The sequence below is a fragment of the Branchiostoma floridae genome, chromosome 19, assembly GCF_000003815.2.
Source record: "Branchiostoma floridae strain S238N-H82 chromosome 19, Bfl_VNyyK, whole genome shotgun sequence".
Classification (NCBI taxonomy): Eukaryota; Metazoa; Chordata; class Leptocardii; order Amphioxiformes; family Branchiostomatidae; genus Branchiostoma; species Branchiostoma floridae.
In genome coordinates this window covers 2714521-2734086 of record NC_049997.1, presented here as the reverse complement: position 1 = coordinate 2734086, position 19566 = coordinate 2714521, and the positions used below count along the sequence as shown (strand labels likewise).

Here is a 19566-nt window from a genome sequence, read left to right as displayed (position 1 = left end):
CCGCTGGCTCACGACTTTCGCTTGCTAACCACGGAAAGCAAAAGTCGTGAGCCAGCGGTTACTACGGAGGATGATACTCAGGCTACTTCTCTTATTCCGTCGTACTCAAACATTCCATCATTTCGGATAAGAGAAACTACCAATGAAAACCACACACGTCGTCTAAACAAGGTAAGTAACAGTTTGCACTTTAAGAAAGATTTGAATTACTTAACATAGACGGCGAACATGGTGCGGACCACCAGTAAAACATTACTACCTTACAATTATTACCAGTTCTCGAGTTCGTCAATTGATTCAATTCACAAGTTCGACAATTACAATATAAAGTATAACTACAGATAGACGGATAACTATGCAATATACAGGTATATTGGCTAACAACCTTGACATTTCACATAACTTATGTTGTTCGTATTTGCACAGGGACTCCAGAAATATTCAGGTTTCGACTAGCCTCTACAGACATCTCGACAACATGTAGTAAAACCATTTTGACAAGAACAATGAAACGGAAAAGAGATGGAACGAAATATAACGAACTATAACAAAACAGAACGAAATATAACGAAATGGAACAAACTGTTACAAAACAAACGAAAAGTCGCGGAAATATAACGAACTAAACCAAAACGGAACAAAAGAAAATGAACTATAACGAAACGGAACGAAATGTAACGAAACAGAACAAACTATTACAAAACGGAACGAAATGTAACGCAACGGAATGAAAGTAAACGAACTATAATAAAACGGAACGAAAGAAAACAAAATGTAACGAAACGGAGCTAAATATAACGAACTTTAACAAATTGTTATAAAAGGGAACGAAAGAAAACGAACTGTAACGAAACGGAAGGAAACGAAACGGAACGAAATATAACGAACTATAACGAAACGGAACGAAAGAAAATGAACTAAAACGAAACGGAACGAAATGTAACGAAACGGAACAAACTGTTACAAAACGGAACGAAATATAGCGCAATGGTATGAAATATAACGAACCATAACAAAACGGAACGAAAGAAAACAAAATGTAACGAAACGGAGCTAAATGTGACGAAAGGAACAAACTGTTACAAAACCGAACGAAAGAAAACGAACTATAACGAAACGGAAGGAAATGTAACGAAACGGAGCGAAATGTAAAGAAACGGTATATATACCGAAATATAACGAACCATAACAAAACAAAACGAAAGAAAACTAACTGGAACGAAATGGAACGAAACGCAACAAACTATATAAATGGAACGAAATTTAACGAAATACAACGAACTATAACAAAACGGAACGAACTGTAACGAAACGTAACGAAATATAACGAAACATAACCGAATTTAATGACATGGATGAAATGGAACAAAACGGTACGAAAATGAACGAAACAACGCAAAACTAATAAAAATGGAACAGTATAGAATAGAGCGAAACAGAACCAAACGGAACTAAAATGAAATAAACGGAACGAAGCGGAACGATAATTTGATGGAAACGAAATGGAACGGCCTAATTATAAAACTTGAAGTAAACGTAGACGCCCAGGACGTCAAAAGACCAGCTACAATTTACCAGCTTTCATTTTGATAAAACTTTATGGGTTGGATCAAAGGAACTGTAACGTTAATGTTAGCCTATAGCATAATTTTACAAGTAATATCCTGCAAAAGAAATGAAAATAGTTTGGAAAAAAAATTATGCGACCTCATTTTGCCTAAGGGGGTTAAAAATCAACAACTGAACAAGGCAGACAAACGTAGTAAACGCCTAGCTCATCCGACTAACTTACAGTTCGTTTATTTGGATAACCAGGCTGTAACGCATCTGATGACCTCTATTGACCTTTCGCTCTGACGTGGACCAAACTACGACTATATACGTCTGATTACCGACCTCGTCGTATATTAGTCAAAACACGGTCGTATTCTAATCGATGGGCTCAAGGGATTCGACCTCACAGTCGTGTTTTGGTGGGCACGATAGTCGTGAAACGGTCAACAGAGATATACGACTCAAGTCTGACTCAATTACGATCCAAACCTAACGCATTTACACCCGCTCGAGCACTGTGGAAGGAAGTTACGGTGAGTTCCGACCAATTTTCCCCACTGTCATCGTTTCGGAGTGAGTCAGAGTCAGAAATAAAATACGTCACTTGTTTTAACCTTTGACCTAATCTATACCACAATGCACTGCGGTCTCCTCTCCGTGTTCAAGCAGATGTTGGGGGCATACGATAGTTAAGTTCACTGAGAGCCATGGCTTTTTGGGGTGGAAATAGCTTTTTCAGAAAGGTTGCACCATGTCATCCAGCGGTGCACTATTTTAGCGATTATATCCATGACATATTCCAGATGCGTCGTCCTCAATACTTATTGCAAGACATTGCAAGTGTCCCCTGCCTATAAAAAGGTTCGACCGCCGGCTAGGCTATATAAAAGGTCACCCCTAAAGCTGTCTACCTGGAATGTCTATCTAGGCTGGCTATCACGTCTGCGACATGTAACTCATATCCAAGGAGGCGGAACCTCTTTGTCAGATCATATCGTCACAAAAATTGTGAAATCATTGGACACCAGTGTTGTTGCGCCCTCTAGCAGAAAATATCAACATTACATTCACATCAAAATTACATCCACGCTGAAACAGTATACTAACGTTATACTATTGATAAATGTAAAATTAATCTCCAAGCAGATCATATGGTAGCATAAGATAGTATCAAAAGCTTGCACAGGAGTTTGCGGCCTAGGAGTGAACATTTGCTGCAATACGGCGTAAATAGACGTAGAAATTACAAGTACTATTGAATTCAAAAAGAAATCTGTACTTGGTATTTGTTTACCTCTTACCTTTGTAAGGACCTGCAAGCAAATAACACTATTAAAAGGAGAAAGAAGCTACATCGGTGGTAGGTGTTGCGAACAACGCTTTTAATGTCATGTTGCTAAAGTAGTCATCACCGTACAGAACACCGATTGTCTGTTTTGAAACAAGGATAGTAGAAGACATCATGGACCATCATCTTTGGTTGCTTGTTTATGCTTTATCATTTCAACATAATAACATAGATTTTCCAATCACAGATAACTGCACATACCGCTTTTGCACGTATTTGAAAACTTTGAAACTTTTGACATGGAAATGATTTACTTCAAATCAAACAACTCTTTGGAATCACACTTTGATCTAATAATCATATCATACCCGGATCCAGACACTCATATATATATATATATATATATATATATATATATATATATATATATATATATATATATATATATATATATATATATATATATATATATATATATATATATATATATATATATATATATATATATATATATATATATATATATATATATATATATATATATATATATATATATATATATATATATATATATATATATATATATATATATATATATATATATATATATATATATATATATATATATATATATATATATAGATAGATAGATATATAGATATATATATAGATATATAGATATAGATATAGATATAGATATAGATATATATATATAGATATATAGATATAGATATAGATATAGATATAGATATATTGCGTTATATGTTGGAGCATAAATCAAAGTATGTCACTATGTGCAGACCCAAAATACCGATATCTTATGTTGTTAGTTCCCATAACAGGTGAATTCATTCCGTATTGTTCTCTTGTCCCTTTTGGTAGATAGAGGTTTTCGTTTAATCCATTGTAGAGCCAAGATACCGATACCTTATGCTACCTTACGAAGACCTTATTTCTTCTTTTCCTCCGACAAAAGATTTCAATATAGGTCACCTGACAGGCGAATTCTTTCCGTATTAATTCTCTGTCCCTTTTGGTATACAAAGGTTTTCTTTTAATCCAGTGTAGACCCAAGATACCGATACCTTATGCTTACTCACGAAGACCTCATTTCCTCTTTTCTTCCCACAAAAGAGTTCAGTTTAACTCAGCCGACAGGTGCATTCATTCCGTATTCACACAATAGCGCCAAAGCCACCTGAAACCCCCACAGCAAGCCCTCGACACGGCTTTGTGTACCTGTTGAGCGGTCGCCATAGCGACGGATGCATGTCGTCTGCAAGAGGGCGACCCGTGCAACAGGTTGGACTTACCGGGGTGGGGGTTGATTTTTTTGGCACAAAATTGTCTGTAAAAACCTTACAAAACCGTGATAAAATCAGTCTGCATATTTTAGGAAGATGTGAAAGAACTGGATGTCCTTTTTCTTAGATAAACTCTTCCTAGAATAACATTAGTGATGTTATAATCTAATTAGATGACTCATAAGATACCCCCAAAGGATGGACTAATCCAATTATCAAGTATCGTGTTGCCCAGTGTTTGGATGAATAGCACAACCTGTTTCACGATTAGCTACCAAGGACTAAAGCAACCTGTTGAACTGACGCTATTTTACACCGTTTTGAGCCCAGAAACGGACTTAGATTGGCAAGGTGAGGGGTTTTATACTCTTGTTGTCATTCACATACTTTCAAAATGTCTCAAATTCCTCCTATGTAGATTTGCAGCAATCTAGAACACCGATTACTCAACCATAGTCCAAAAAAACTTTCCTGTTCAGCCATGTGACATAAACAGATAGATACAACATGTGTATCTCATATATTGTGCAGAGGGGCGATTATTTGGTATTATGACGTGTTGGGGATTCTAATATCTGAAACATAGATGTTAGATTGTAGCTATGGCCTTGGTACCGTCTGTATCACATGTCACAGTGATGTGTCAAAAGCAGCGAAAAGTTTTCCTCTTGTGTTCAACTTAAAACATTTACTACGAAAAACAGGAAATTCAAGTAGTTATGGCTACTATAGTGTATGATGATCAAACGCCTTCGTGTAATATAATCAGTGATTCGAGAGGTAACTATTTAAGTATCGGATATAAAACGTATCACGACAACATGCCATCAGTGTAACCGTGAACAACACATTCAAAACGTACGGTTAAGAACAACGTTATTCTTCAATCAGAGGTAGACATCGTATAAAACAAATTATAAAGGTACAAATATCTACTGACATATTCCAGAAAGTTTTGAAGAAACTCGGGAAGTATACCATGGCAGAACTACAACAATTTTCTGTGTACAGCAGGTTTGGCGCTAGGTCCATGGTTACTTGGATTAAAGTCCTACGTCAAATATGTGCACATTAGTGTGTTGGAATACTTCTTACGCTACAGATCAGAAGGTTGGTAGTAGGATTGTATAAAGCGTAACAAACAGATCGTAAGTCGTTTGAAACAATCAAGTACTAAATATGAGTGCTTGTAGTCTAGTCCATAATAACTAGATCTCAAATTGTCCTAAACACAAATTCAATAAGGGTCAACAGAAGCGTAGCAAAAAGCTAATTAATGGTTTAATTAGAAGCAGCCAGACAGATAAAACGTACACTGTAGTTTAGTAAAACGCTGAAAGAGTGTTTCTTAGAGTGTAACCGTGTGGTTAGTGTGGATGTTATAGCTTCCAAACTCAATAAGGGTCAACAGAAGCATAGCAAAAGAGCTATATATGGTTTAATTAGAAGCGACCAGACATATAAAACGGACACAGAAGTTTAGTAAAACGCTGAAAGAGTGTAACCGTGCGGTTATATAGTGTGGATGTTATAGCCCTGTGTAGGTATGGCACTTGTCTACAAGTGGATAATCACGAGCAAAGCAAAGTCATAAATCCCTTTACTCAGCCACGCATGACGACAAATATCGATTCGTAGTTCTATGCCTGACCGTACCATTGGAAACCGACCATAGAAACTTCTCTGTAAACATTTAGGTTTCTTAAGACTTAGATACCGTCTTACAACAGAAATGATAGAATTTCGATAAGCCAAAACTGTTTGTCACAAGTGTTAGCGATGTGCTATGTAATTAAGTTGACACATGTATGTACTATCCACCTTTTATTGGTGTAATGCTATAATTAATACGTTCTTAACTGCCCACTTCTACCCATACTGATTAGTAGGTATGATTTTAAACATTTAGTAGACGATACAAATATTTCAGTACTTTTCTAGTTAGAATTTTAAAAAAAGTGAGGGAAGTCATAGCGGCTACGAAACGTATGAACAATTAACATTTTCCAAGTAAATTACCTGTAATTTTAGTGCGTATAATTGACGGAAGCTGTGCTATCACTGTTTGAAAAACATCTCTAGACTTTGACTTAATCATTCACTCTCAAACCAACGCGTTCGATATTAATCAACACAACACAAATATGCCACTTTGACCCAAAAATTCGGGTGCAACTACACGTACCAGTGGCGTGCGTACAGCCAAAATACGACTACATATCAGCGCAATGTTTGGTCGGGCTGACAAATATGGCGCCCATATTTGTCTGAACTGTTGGCTGTTCAGTCGGTGAGCAAACTATTGTGGCGCCGTGTTGACTCATTCCGTGTACTTTGTCACCTGGAGATAAAGTCGCCTTGACCCGCTTCTGACACGTACGTAGGTTCTGTACCTGGTAACCGGGCAGGTCTTAGTCAGCTACTAGTGATAACCAGGTGTGCTGGTGCGTGACTGTGTTTGATTGTGTGTGGTTGTGTATGTTTGTGTTTATGAGTAGGTATGTGTGTGTGTGTGTGTGTGTGTGTGTGTGTGTGTGTGTGTATGTGTGTATGTGTGTTTGTGTTTGTTTGTTTGTTTGAACCTTTATTTATTCATGAAAGCTCAAATCGGCCTGCAGGCCGCTTTTCATTGAGGTCATGAGAAAAGAGGCAAGGGTCAGACAGAATATATAACTAGAGATATAACTCTGTGTGTGTGTGTGTGTGTGTGTGTGTGTGTGTGTGTGTGTGTGTGTTGTATGGGTGTATGTATGTATGTATGTATGTGTGTGTGTCTGTCTGTTATTATGTTACAAACATTAAAGAAACAAACTGAGTAGACATTAAAGCTCATGATAATCATCGTTGTATTAAAGCGATTTTATCCAAATATGACCCCTGAGCCTTTCGACAGTTTAAGAACTGTACTCAAGTGCAGATTTAAGTTCCATATCAACTATTGACAAAGCTTATAGCCTACTTCGGTTCCATCGATTTATTCAACCTTTCTCAATAACGCCATTTCCATCACTGGGAAAACTTTTTGGACGCCCGTCTATTCGAAACCCTTTTTAAAAGGTAGCAACAAACCAACACTGTGCCGCTAGAAAATTTGACCATGAAACAATCTTGATGTAAAGCTCTCCCCACAAAATTACATCACGGTTGTCAGAAGGACTAGAATAACTGCAGTATACTAGTACGTTGCTCTCATTATTGCCTAACAGATGCCATTGTTTTGTTTGCAGGTTTGAAGTACTGACGTATCGCGTCCTCACATAGTCATCACAGGAACGTGGACAAAAGATTACGATGATCTGCAGAGAAAAGCAGAAGTACATTTGTTTACATATCGAGTTCCCAACAGCTTAGTGGCGGATTTCCTTCGCATACAAACATTATTATGTCGGGATCCGTAAAAGTGGAGTCAGGACCTGCAGACAGCGCTACCTGGCGGATGTCTACTGTAACTGCAGGTAGTAAAGGGAGTCGTGGGAAGACTACAAAAGGTCCGTCCAAAGACACTTCTGCGCAGTCTCAGGATAAAGAGGCGCGGGTTCCATGGGAGTCGTTCGGCGGCAGGATCAAAACTCCTAACACCGTGGAGTTTGATCGACAGTTGGATCACGTGGCTAAATGGGTGGAAGAGTGGAGCCATAAAAAGGTTGGTTAGAGAGCATACGATGATGCTCTTATCTGAAATATTCTAGCAAATGTATTTCATATAATTTGTGATTATAGTACACTGTGGTCATTCCTACTATGAGGATTCACTTCATTTTCATACCTAGATAACTGATATTTTGGATATTGTGCGTTATTATTATTGATTGCACAGGCCTGAGTATAATTTCGTGATTGATTGAACATGTACACAATTTTGTTATAATTGTTTTATATTTGTACTTCTCAGAAGAGGGTTGTTGCTTTTAGCCATATTAGCCAAAAGGAAATACATGAATGGTTAATAAAGCTTTTAATGCGAAGATAAATATTCTAGTGGACCATTTCCAAATATCGATGGGTGCTAAAGTAACCCACGTTGTACATGAACTTCGCTAATACTCTTTGACTTTTCCCCTCTCAGAGAATCATAGTCCTGGAGGCCCTACTGAAGAGATGTAACTACCAACAGTTCCAGTTCTTATGGACGGTGTCACAACCCACCCTACACAGGTCAGAGGTCAAACTCTTATACCTGTAGACCAACCATATCAATTTTAACACAACGGTTTCTGTACAGAACGTAAAATATTTGAGTTTATCGTCTTCTCTGTTCATTATTCGTTATGCAGAATTCATCTACATGTACCTTGTTACGGAAAATGCTGTCTTTATCCGTCTGCATGATTCTGTCACAGCACTAGCCTGCTTGAAGGTTGTGAGCGTACCGTTGGAGAACTTGAGATTATTGAGTTGACCTCCTTGTTTTTCTAAGATACGCTCCACTAACCGTTAACCCCGCGCATGCCCTGTGACCTGTCTTATTTCTGTCATGCCTACAGGGACTTCATGTTTGCTGCGAAGCGGGACTACCCCAGCACCAAGTTTGTACCGATCAGCACACACCTGACACGGGAGATCAGGCATCGGCTGGAGCTGTACAGGTCAGTTCTGAATACTAACTGCATCTAGATAGAAAATCCATTTACTTTCTCGATCTTGTTGGTGTTACTTCACGGTTATGTTGAGGGGAAAATATTTCGAGGTGTTTTAGATCCGCGGTTAAAAACAATTTTGTTGCGCAGTTACCAAGTTATACAAGAAAGATATAATCGTGGTGTACTGTAGCCTGGTATCCAGCCGTATTATAGCTCCCGAGTCTCTTCTCGGTGTACTGAATGTGCGGTGGAGATGTGACCGCATAAACAAAACTGCGCAAAAGTTTTAGGATTCACGTTTAAGATCTCAGCCATCTTATGGCATACTAGTATATTTACCTTGAAACTTTTGCATCTCACGTGGTGCACGTCCTGTGAATGGGTAATGCAAGATCACACTTACGTACAAAGTACGCGTTTTAAATCTCTCGCATGTTACAGTGGAACAAGTGTAGAGTTACATACATGTATATCACCCTTTTCAACAAAGTTTAAGGATCAAGAGTCATAGCAGTGGGCCATGGGAAGTCAACAGATGAGTAAAATTTTCCATTTTTCCATCCCACAGGAGTGACAAGACACACAGACTGAAGAGCGCGCTCTTACAGACCCCGTCTGACGTCAAACACGCCAACCAACCAGAGACGGCCTTTCCCAGGATAGACGACAGCAGATCTCAACACGGGTAAGGCTGGCAAGATGACGTCATTTGAACTTCGAATATGTCATCATCTGAACCAAATGATTGGGCATCTCAAATTTTGAAATTTTAGAAAATCTTTGCATCAAAAGTTTAAAGATGAAAATGCTGACTCAGAGATTCCGTTACATTTTAACCTGATATTGGCTGTAGAATAAATAGCCCTGAATTACTTCATTTTTACCCATGTTTAGCAAAAGGTCGCAGATTCCATTGTCAAGAAGTACCGGAAGTGTAAAACTGCCGAGTATCAGGCAAGAGTCCGCGGCTTCCGGCGGAGGACTTGTCCAGAAGGAGTTGTCTCAATCCGCACCTGTGTCACAGTGGTAAGATTCGCAGTCTACATTGTATAAATGCCGTTTTTCATATCAAAAGGCATAGGTTAGAAATAGTGCTGGACTGTTCTCATCAATAATGCAGTTCGTACCTTGTTTGTTCTTGTAACGTTCTCTCTCAGACTGAGAGGACTTCGCTTGAAACCGATTGTTCACTGTCTGTAGAGATATACATACTCCCTTTCCAAGCATGTTTGCTTGGTATCCCTATCCAAATCTCTTTGCTACTTGTATTAGAGCTAGCTTTACGGTTGGAGAACCTACTCTCCAAGCAGAGATGTTTTGTGACGTTTTGAGGCGTTTTATCGGGCTTTCTATTTTGTACCGTTTTCTTTATGATTCTGAAGAAAACGGTACAAAATAAAAGACGGAAGCCCAATAAAAACTAAAAACGACAAAAAACAGCCGAAGTCTTACCTCTGCTTGGAGAGTAGGAGAACCTGCTGCTGATAAAATGCAACAGGTAACGACAAGCTCGTCCAAAATGAACTCATCACCTTACATGTATGTGCACAGGCTGAAGGGGATGCCCAGTCGGAGACATGTGCAGGAGGAGCTCAGTCCCAGAGGAGAGGGGTCGTTCGGGAAGATCGTTCCTTCGGCGGGCGCCATGCGGAAGGCCGTCAATGAGTCGTTCCTCAGCAAGGTGACTATTATAAAGTTTATAGAATATGCAAACACTCAAAGAGACCATGTATCATAAAAGTCATGTCATTTTTGCTCTTGCACATATCGTTATGAGCTGTGTGTCCTCCTCTAAGAGGGCCCCAATGGGGGGTCCCGACAACGCTCTACGCTAAATTCTGATGGCCGGCTACGTATTACGCTGAATTCAGGAAGCCTCTCTACGCTCTACGCTAAATTCGAAAGCTTCCCCACACATTATGCAGAACTCACCACCGAGCGACTGAGCGTTTGTGTCAAAGATGGTACAAAAATTGAGTTAAAAGTATTCATGGTAACCGGCGGCAGAGGCGGCGCAATATTGCTGACCGAATTTCTATCATCTTGAGCGCCAAAGGCGCGACAATCTTAGGGGGGTCCGGGGGCATGCTCCCCGGGAAAATTTTGAAATCTTGACCCTCTGAAACGCAATTTCCTGCATTTTGACGGGACTTAGGGCAATGGTTAGGGCAGGTTTGATTACGCTATACGCACAATTTATCCATTACGTTTTACGGTAAATTTTGGGGAGCTACAACGCATTACGTAGAATTAAAAGAGTCGATTACGCTCTACGCAAAATGCACCGATTACGCTATACGTTGAATTAAGCGATCCGTCTACGCTCTACGTAAAATTAAAACGGCTGATTACGCTCTACGCAAAAGGGCATTGGGGCCCTCCTCTAAATGGTCGTTCTAATGTAAACGAATACAGCTAATGTTGCGGAGCAGAGTCTTCTTGAAAACCGATGGGTAGGCCACGAAATGATCTGCGTCCGGTCGAAGACGACATTTAACTCTATGAGCCTTTGTGTTGTAACGTTATACCTAGTAACGCTATTGTTGACAACAGTTCTCTGACAGCTAAACGGAATCACTAGGTTATACATGTACAGAACGTCACAACAAGTTGTAAAATGTGTGTGATAAGGCTTGAAGCTGATATATAGAGTATGGTTGATGTGAATGATTATAATCCTTTCTCCAGGACGAGCGAGCGCAGACGCGGTCAGGTATCTTACCGAGGGAGGCGTGGCAGCTCATCCTGTGGTTCGAGCAGTCCTGGGACGGTGAGTGGTCATGTCGCTGTCTTCAAGCACATGTAATATTTTTTTTACTAGCGAACCTAAAATATACAACGTTACACGAATGTATTGGTTTTCCAGTAGGAATGACTAATGCTTATAGAGTGATCACAATTTTCGGCAATATTACAAGTGGTGTCCTTCTGAAAAGCTGACTTAAGTGCTGACAACTGAGATCAACTGGCAACAAGACACAATAAATAAGGATGAAAACGCTGCTGTACATGTAAGAAGGGAAATTAAGATCTGATATATTTTTTTCAAATCAGATGTGAAGAGGAACGAGTTTCTCCACAAGTTACTCCTGAAGCTGGACCCGAGACAACACTACTTCATCTCATCCTACCTGTCGGTAAGTTCCTCCCTCCCCGCCCTCCTGGAAGTTACATTGGATACTGAAACAGTCTTGTGTCCTGTGAAAGTACATCGCATTTTTCTATAGCCGTGTAAGACTATAGAGTCGTTGTTTATGTTATCATTCGTATCTGTATCTTTATAGCCGGGACCTCTTATCTGCGTCTTACACCAGCTTCTGGATCTAAATCTATAGCTACTCTTGTGATACATCACATTTCTAGACCGGGGTCCGGCCGGGCTATTTGTAGACATGAAAAATAGAAATGAATACATAAAAATATACACAAATAATGCCCGCGACTATTCTCGTTACGTCTTGTGTAGTTTTTGGTCTTGTGTAGTTTTGGTGTCTTTTATATAATGCTTTTCGTTCCCGAAAGCTGCCCGGCCGGGCCCCGGTTTAGAAATGTGACGTAGGCCTAACACACCAGCTTCGCAGAAACGCGGCTCAGCGGCAGCTGGTTATATCATACTGAACGACGTGTCACACAGGTTTTGCACATATAGCTGCAAGAGCTAGAGCTCTTTAACATGTAGCTAGCGTAGATGCCTCTACACTACCTGGATGTCCCTTTACCACGTGATACCACAACTCATATTCACGTTCTATCTGCCTTTTAGGTGAAACAGTACCGAGATTTCATCACGTTACTACCACGTTAGGATTCATTGTTACTTGTGTAAGAAAACCACCCTCACCTTATAGTATCCAAGATATGATCGCTTATCTGACATCTAAGAAATGTTCTATCTGACTTTCAGGTAAAACAGTACCGCGACTTCATCACGTTACTGCCCGAGCACCTGGCGCTGAAGATCCTGAGCTACCTGAAGCCGACGGAGCTCCTTTCGGCGTCCCGAGTCAGCCAGGCCTGGAACCGCATCATCAGCGACCAGGGGCTGTGGAGGGTCAAGTGTTACGAGACCGTCATGAGTGAGTATTATGGGCTGTGGAGGGTCAAGTGTTACGAGACGGTCATGAGTGAGTACTATGGGTTATTCTGACCTAAAAATAGAACGGCCATTTCGAGAGGCCTCTACTTCTTGCTAGTAACAACAAAAATCGTATCTTAAGTGTCGACAAGCTTCGGTTTTATTTTTTGATCGCTAGAAAGTCTATCGCTAGAAAGAATTTAAAAAATCTCGTCACTTTGGTCGGGGCTTGGGGATCCGGACCTGCGAACATCGGCTGATCTCAAAAAAATTGCGCGATCGAAAGAACACCGCCTGAGAGAGTTACTGCCAAAAATGTCGGGTGTCGCCGATACGTGCGTTGGTCAATCGGTTTTCCTGTTTTGTGACGGGAGCACTAGAGAAGTACAAAGACAAAGCTATTTATTCATATAGTCAGTGGACAGTATTTTCGAAATTAATTATCTATTTACGCCTGTTGATTCTTTCCAGAGCTGCCCATCACAGCGCATGTGCAGGATTGGAAGAAGCTGTACAAGGACAACTGGTTCCTGCAGAGGAACTGGGATATCGGCAGGTGTCGCATCACGGAGATCAGAGGTCACTCGGACAAGTAGGTTTCCCCCACTTTCCAGATTGGTCTGATCATGATGCAAGAACAATCTTAAAAGAAAATAATTTACTACAGCTTAGAGCAAGATTCAGAGAAAGTTTTGGTTGAAAATTAAGCTCAAGATCTTTAATCCAATCAATTTAGCTTAGAGCAGACCTAGGAGTGAAGCGTGAAACTTTATTCAGAAAATACATTTAGGGAATATTTTGACAGAAATGAAATTAACACTAAATGAACCGATATACATCGACCTCTATATTCTGATGTCAGAGATAGTTTAACTTGAATTCCAGGCTTTGTACAAACAGATACAATTAACATTTTACCTTCCCTTTATTTCGCAGGGTGTTGTCAGTGGCGTTTGAAGGCAGGCGGATGGCCAGCGGAAGTGCAGACAAACTTGTCCGAGTCTGGGACATCAAGACTGGCAACCTGCTGCACACACTGAAGGGACACACGGTGAGAGCACATTCTCGCATTCACTAGAAAATAGTGTTAGTGTTACTGTGTGTGTGTGCGCGCGCGCGTGTGTGTGCGTGTGTGTGCGCGTGCGTGTGTGTGTGTGTGTGTGTGTGTGTGTGTGTGTTTGTGTGTGTGTGTGTGTGTGTGTGTGTGTGTGTGTGTGTGTGTGTGTGTGTGTGTGTGTGTGATATCGTGCTACCAGCCTTAATAGTCGAGCTGTGGTCTATCTAATCTTTTACTATCTAATCTTTTACTAATGAGGATAAAATACGTTTTATACCGCATACACAATGCAATGATGTCATGAGTCTGATACAATGGGATGAACATCGAAGCTCTAAATGGGTATTCATACCCCTAATGACTTGCCATTGTGGCACTGTGTGGGTGTAGCCATGAGTCAAGCCCAGCATGCAATCATTAGTGTTAGACCCGGGCAAAAATAGATTTTCACTTCTTCAAGTATTCCTTTACACCATTTCCTCAGTACAACCTGCCGCCTGGACTGCGGGCACAGCGTAGACACACACCGAGGCAAACAAATAAACACAGAGACAAAATTAATCATCATCATCATCGCGGGCTGCTTGCCCGGACCAAGTCCACCCTCTCCTTCCAGACGTCTCTGTCCCCCATAGCGTTCTTTAGGTCTTCGACCCGAAGCCCCACATCACGGGCAAGCTGGTCTATGTAGGTTAGTCGAGGTCGCCCTGCATGTGTATACCCGTGTGATGGCTTCCACAGTATGAGTTCACTTGCAAGCTCCGCTTTGTTTCTAAAACAATGGCCGGCAAATCTGGTACGCTTCCTGATGATGGTTGATATGGCAGGAATATTGCCATACAACTGTTATCTTGTATTGTTGTCTTGTGTGTTTTTAAATGCCTCATTCCTCTCCCTACAGAAAGGCATCTGGTGTCTGCAGTTCTTCACGAAACACCTGATCCTCAGTGGTTCCTACGACTCCACCATAAAGATCTGGAACCTGCGCACTAACACCTGCGCACGGACGCTGTTCGGGCACGAGGGGCCGGTGTGGGCGCTGGTCAGGAAGGACGTCATGATGGTCACGGGGTCACAGGACAAAACGGTGAGAATCAGTCCATTCTGCTGGAAAGGTCCTCTTGTGGTTCGAGTTGTAGACTTAGAATCTAAAGGCTTGCGGTTCAAATCTTAAGCAGGATGTTCACCAGACACTGGTGAAAAAGAGTACCTGTAGTATCGGTTAGGACGTCCTCTTGGATGGGACATAAATTCATGGCAAGATGCCCCGTGTTTCAGGATAACCACACTCCCAGCACGTCAAAGATCCTACCAGAGAAAAGTTTATATGTATCCTAGTCAGTGAGCTGGTCAAATCTTACAATCTGGTCTTACACAGCTTGCACTTACTGTACAAAACTGGTCTGTTACGCCTTTAAAAGGCGGTATAGCGGTTCTGCAAATAAACAAGACTGTTGGAAGGGTTCATCTATTACAACCGCTGTTATGCTATTTATCCATGTTGTAACTTTAAGAACATCTGTAGGGGATTAACTGTATATACTGGTAGTATTATCCAAAAGTTACACAGTTTGCCCGTCTCTGTCTCCCCTCCAGGCGAAGATTTGGGAGATCCGGCGGTGCCGGCTGGCGCACACGCTGAAGGGGCACTCCGCCGCGGTGTTCGCTGTGGACATGGATGACGACTGCACCATCGTCATCACCGGGTCCGCTGATAGGGTGAGTACTGATCACGTGATTATGGCGTAGGGCATGCACAGATTGATGACATATGCAACATACTAGTAATCGAGTCTTGATCTTGCACATAGAAAAATGGATCCAAGACAATTTATACTAACGGGGGCATTCTTGTATATTCATGGCCCATTGTAGCTACTTAACATGCAGGTCGATGTAAAGAGAATGGCAGGAAAGCTATGCTAAAAATGCTATTATAAAGGACATTGAACAGTTGCTGATCTCACATGTCCCGAATCATATTGCTGGCATATTCTAAACCGAGGAACGCTGTCGCTGAAGTTAAGTCAACTATAGAATCAAATGATATATTTGGGATAGTACGTACAATGTACGTTGTTTAAGACTGACTTGATATCCATTTTTGTCAGTATCCATATATAAGAGCAGCTGTAAATGTATATTCTTTTACTTTGGTTGAGACTGACCTAGTATCCATATTTCTCTCAGTATCCATATCTGGAGCTGTGAGGGCGGGCATATATGGATGTTTGAGACTGACTTGTTACACATTTTTCTCAGAGTATCCGTATCTGGAGCTGTGAGAGCGGGCGGAGCCTGAAGACCATCTGGGCCTCCCACACCACCTCCATCATGACGGTCAGCTATCACCGCGGCTTTTTCGCCTGCTCCGCGGGCGGCATGATCTTCCTCTGGAACCTCAAAACCGCCACGTGCATCAAGAAGTTCCACGAACACGAAAAAAGGTAAATTCCTATTGTTTCTTACCACAGTGAGTAGATTCTGGACGTTTACAGCATCCACTGTACATGCGATCCGTATAAGAGAAGGCATGCTACCGTTATACGTCACAAAGTTGAAAGCTAGTCAACTAGTTTTCAATTTCGTGACGGATAACAGTATGGCTCCTCTTCTGACTAGTCAGCCATATTTGATAAATTTATGCCTTAATTGCTACTTCTGCAATGTAACTAGTATGAAAGATTCTGTGTATCTTTATGGGGAATTTGTTGAATTTTTGAGTCACTTTTGTTTTTGAAGTTTTGAAACTTTTTTGCTACTTTTAGCGGCGTATTATGCAATGATTTAGTTGACATTCTTCTTCCAGTGTTATTTCAACAAACACAGTAAAATCATCATCATCCGGTCTTGCTGGTTGCACGAATGACGATGACTTTCTCCCTCTATCCATCCCTATCCTCCATAGTCTTGGAAGATGGAGGCACGTTCAAATGGTGATACCATAACTATATTACATGTACTGATACCTTGTCTGTCATCACAGAGTGGAAAAGCTGCAGCTGCAGATCACCAACCCGGAGAAGGTGGAGGGGCTGATGGTGTCAGCCGGGAAGGACGGCATGATCAAGTACTGGGACATCAGCAAGGACAAGTCCATTCAGACCATGAGAGGTCACAAGGGGCAAATCAACTGCATACAGTTCGATGAGACCAAGATGGCGACGGCCTCCGCGGACGGGAAGATTCGGGTTTGGGACTTCCACATTTCTAGTAAAACGGACACGAACGTGGTCAGGGTCAAGGATTACGTGGACCCAACATGAACCTCTAACTTCGGGATATTTTAAATCATCACGTGATAAGAGTATGGCATGAAGTGGTCACGCGGTGATCACGTGACCACAGTATGACTACAAACGTGATCAAGGCCAAGGAATATGTGGACCAAACTTGAACGTCGAGACTCAGCGAATGATCACGTGACAGGAGTATAACTTGAAGTTGCCACGTGATGATCAAGTGATGGCAGTATGACTACAAACGTGATCAACTGTGGACCCAACTTGAACTTCGGGACTCAGCGATGATCACGTGACTTCAAGTTGTCAAACTGGACTTGTGATGATCTTATGGAAGCATTTGTATTTCGACTTTGCTATGACGGATGGTCAATATATTGTAAATAAACCGAAAAACACATGGACAAGAAACTAAAATATGGCAGAGGAGATATCACCAAGGATGTCTTATGATGTGATCAGTTGTTTCCTATGAGAACTAACGTCATAGCCATTTTAATGGACCAGGCCAAAGAGTGCAGTTGTGCCAGGCCACCTGTATATAGTCAAGATAATAATTTTCAAAGATCAGCTGCTGAAGGGTATTCCGTCCATACAGACTTTGGGTACTGCAATGAAGCCATTGAATTGTGTATGCTGCATTTTCTGTAATAAAATTATACTATTTTTTCCTAAAAAGGGTTTCAAGTTTCATTTATACACAATCCTCGTGTAAAATGTCTATTGTTAACGTTGTTCTTTCTCCACATGATAAGAAGTTAAGAAATGCCCATTTGTCTTACATTTGGCTACCTAAATGAGCAACACGATGCTTGTCGATCTTTTCACAATATGTATATTATATTGTCGACACCGAATCTCCAAGTGTACAGACCATATAGCACCAGGATATATGTTTTCACATTTATCTAAATACCACGAACATATAGGAATTATTCCTCTAAAATGAAATCTAACAAATGAAATCTTCAATCTAAACACAAGTATAAGACCTTTCAAAAAGGACATTATGGTTATTTGATACCTGGCACATGTCATACTGACATGTATTAAAAACATAACAATCGTTCTATATTCAAATAGGGATCGTAGATACCAGCAAATATTTGGATCCCTGATTGAAAAAATTAATATTTAGGTCTGTACAAAGAATAAGACAGATACAGCTTGTGGGGTAAAAACAAGTAAAATCATAAACACTAACCTTAAAGTCCCAGCATAGCGGAAACATTTTTTTTTCACCTTTCAACTGCACTGGCGAATTACGACACAATGTTTAAGACATGTCGTAAGTTTGTAACTATGCTAAAGAAAATCTGAAATAGTTACATAATGGTTACATTAAACATAATTGAGAAGTTACTTAAAGATAATGAAATGGTAGCGACTTCAGAATGCCAGACAAACGTTTCTTTACATTCTAGTTCCCCTAGCGCAGTTTTTTACAGTCATTACTCTGTAACAGTCAAGTTTTGTCTAACGTTGTCCGCCTCGGCCTTTGGTAATATAAAGCCATTCTGAGGAGTAAAATATACATCAACATATTGCCAGAACACCTAACACACACAAGTAAAACATAATATAGCATTTAGAATAACAACATTCTCTGCACAAAGATACTTTGTTGGACACAAAGAATGTAATTATTCAGTGACATACAGACCTGAAAATATGGCATGTATATGTGTGCATTCAGCAACCCAGCCAGAAAACTAGTCTCTCTTAGGAATAAAAACATTAAGACCATTAGTAACACTGTAAATTTCTTTGCTAATAGTTTTTGTCATTTTCTCACAAGCATATATCAGATTCATGGTATATTCTAACGGCATTACATCAAAAAAGATAATCATCTTTCTACTGATAGTGGAAGAAATAACCAGGTGGTAGAAATCAATTAATTTGTAGAGGTACTCGTTTTCTTGTTCCCATGTTTGTCACACTTTAGAAAGGCTATTTTTCCCTGAAGTATGTGAAGAAGTATTTACTTGTAATACAAACCGCTAACACTGTATGAACTGAAAACGTTCTTAACCACTGCATATACTTTCGTAAGACCACAATAATCATTTAACGACGTTTTATCAGGCCATTCACAATCTAGATGTCAGTGCCCCAATGCCGTCCAAACAAATTTGGAGTTGTGAAACTAGCCACCGACTTTGAGCTCCACGAAGGGGACTTGCTGGTCTTCATGGTCAACTCGCGCATGCTCCGTCGTGTCTTCACTGTTGTCATGGAAACCAACATCGCCTTCAGGGTCGTTCTCCTCAGCGGCCACGACTGATTTCGCTGTTGTAATAAAAAGAGTCAACAATTGACACGTGTTGTATGATTTCGTTTTTCTACGAACAAATGTAAATAAACATTTACTACGCAAGTGCAATTCAAGAAGCACAACCGCTTTCTTAAGCTATTCTGTCTGTACCCTTTTTATCCTTTGCTATGGTCTCTCGCTGAAACATC

At 40.5% G+C, this 19566-nt stretch overlaps 2 protein-coding genes across 4 annotated transcripts in view; one reads left to right on the top strand and one right to left on the bottom strand.

Moving 5' to 3' along the window:
- The first annotated feature begins 4356 nt into the window (after positions 1-4356).
- On the top strand, positions 4357-18415 carry LOC118406363 (F-box/WD repeat-containing protein 7-like). The gene is made up of 16 exons (XM_035806332.1): positions 4357-4497; positions 7374-7789; positions 8213-8301; positions 8631-8732; positions 9295-9411; positions 9621-9752; positions 10278-10407; positions 11415-11496; positions 11781-11863; positions 12631-12802; positions 13273-13393; positions 13738-13852; positions 14760-14945; positions 15455-15577; positions 16121-16305; positions 16845-18415. The coding sequence occupies exons 2-16, from the start codon at positions 7529-7531 to the stop codon at positions 17122-17124; spliced, it is 2178 nt and encodes a 725-aa protein (XP_035662225.1). The 5' UTR covers positions 4357-4497; positions 7374-7528; the 3' UTR covers positions 17125-18415.
- LOC118406362 overlaps positions 17920-19566 on the bottom strand; it is a 72047-nt gene continuing 70400 nt past the window's right edge. For all 3 annotated transcript variants that reach the window (XM_035806329.1, XM_035806328.1, XM_035806331.1), the window contains one exon: positions 17920-19392. In XM_035806329.1, the coding sequence (XP_035662222.1) occupies positions 19250-19392 (143 nt within the window). In that variant the 3' untranslated portion in view covers positions 17920-19249. The remainder of the gene's footprint in view (positions 19393-19566) is intronic.

Coding starts and splice junctions, on each gene's coding strand:
- LOC118406363 (XM_035806332.1), top strand. CDS start 7,529: ATGTCGGGATCCGTAAAAGTGGAGTCAGGACCTGCAGACAGCGCTACC. Junction 9,412..9,620: donor GACAGCAGATCTCAACACGG/GTAAGGCTGGCA, acceptor ACCCATGTTTAG/CAAAAGGTCGCAGATTCCAT. Junction 12,803..13,272: donor GTGTTACGAGACCGTCATGA/GTGAGTATTATG, acceptor GATTCTTTCCAG/AGCTGCCCATCACAGCGCAT.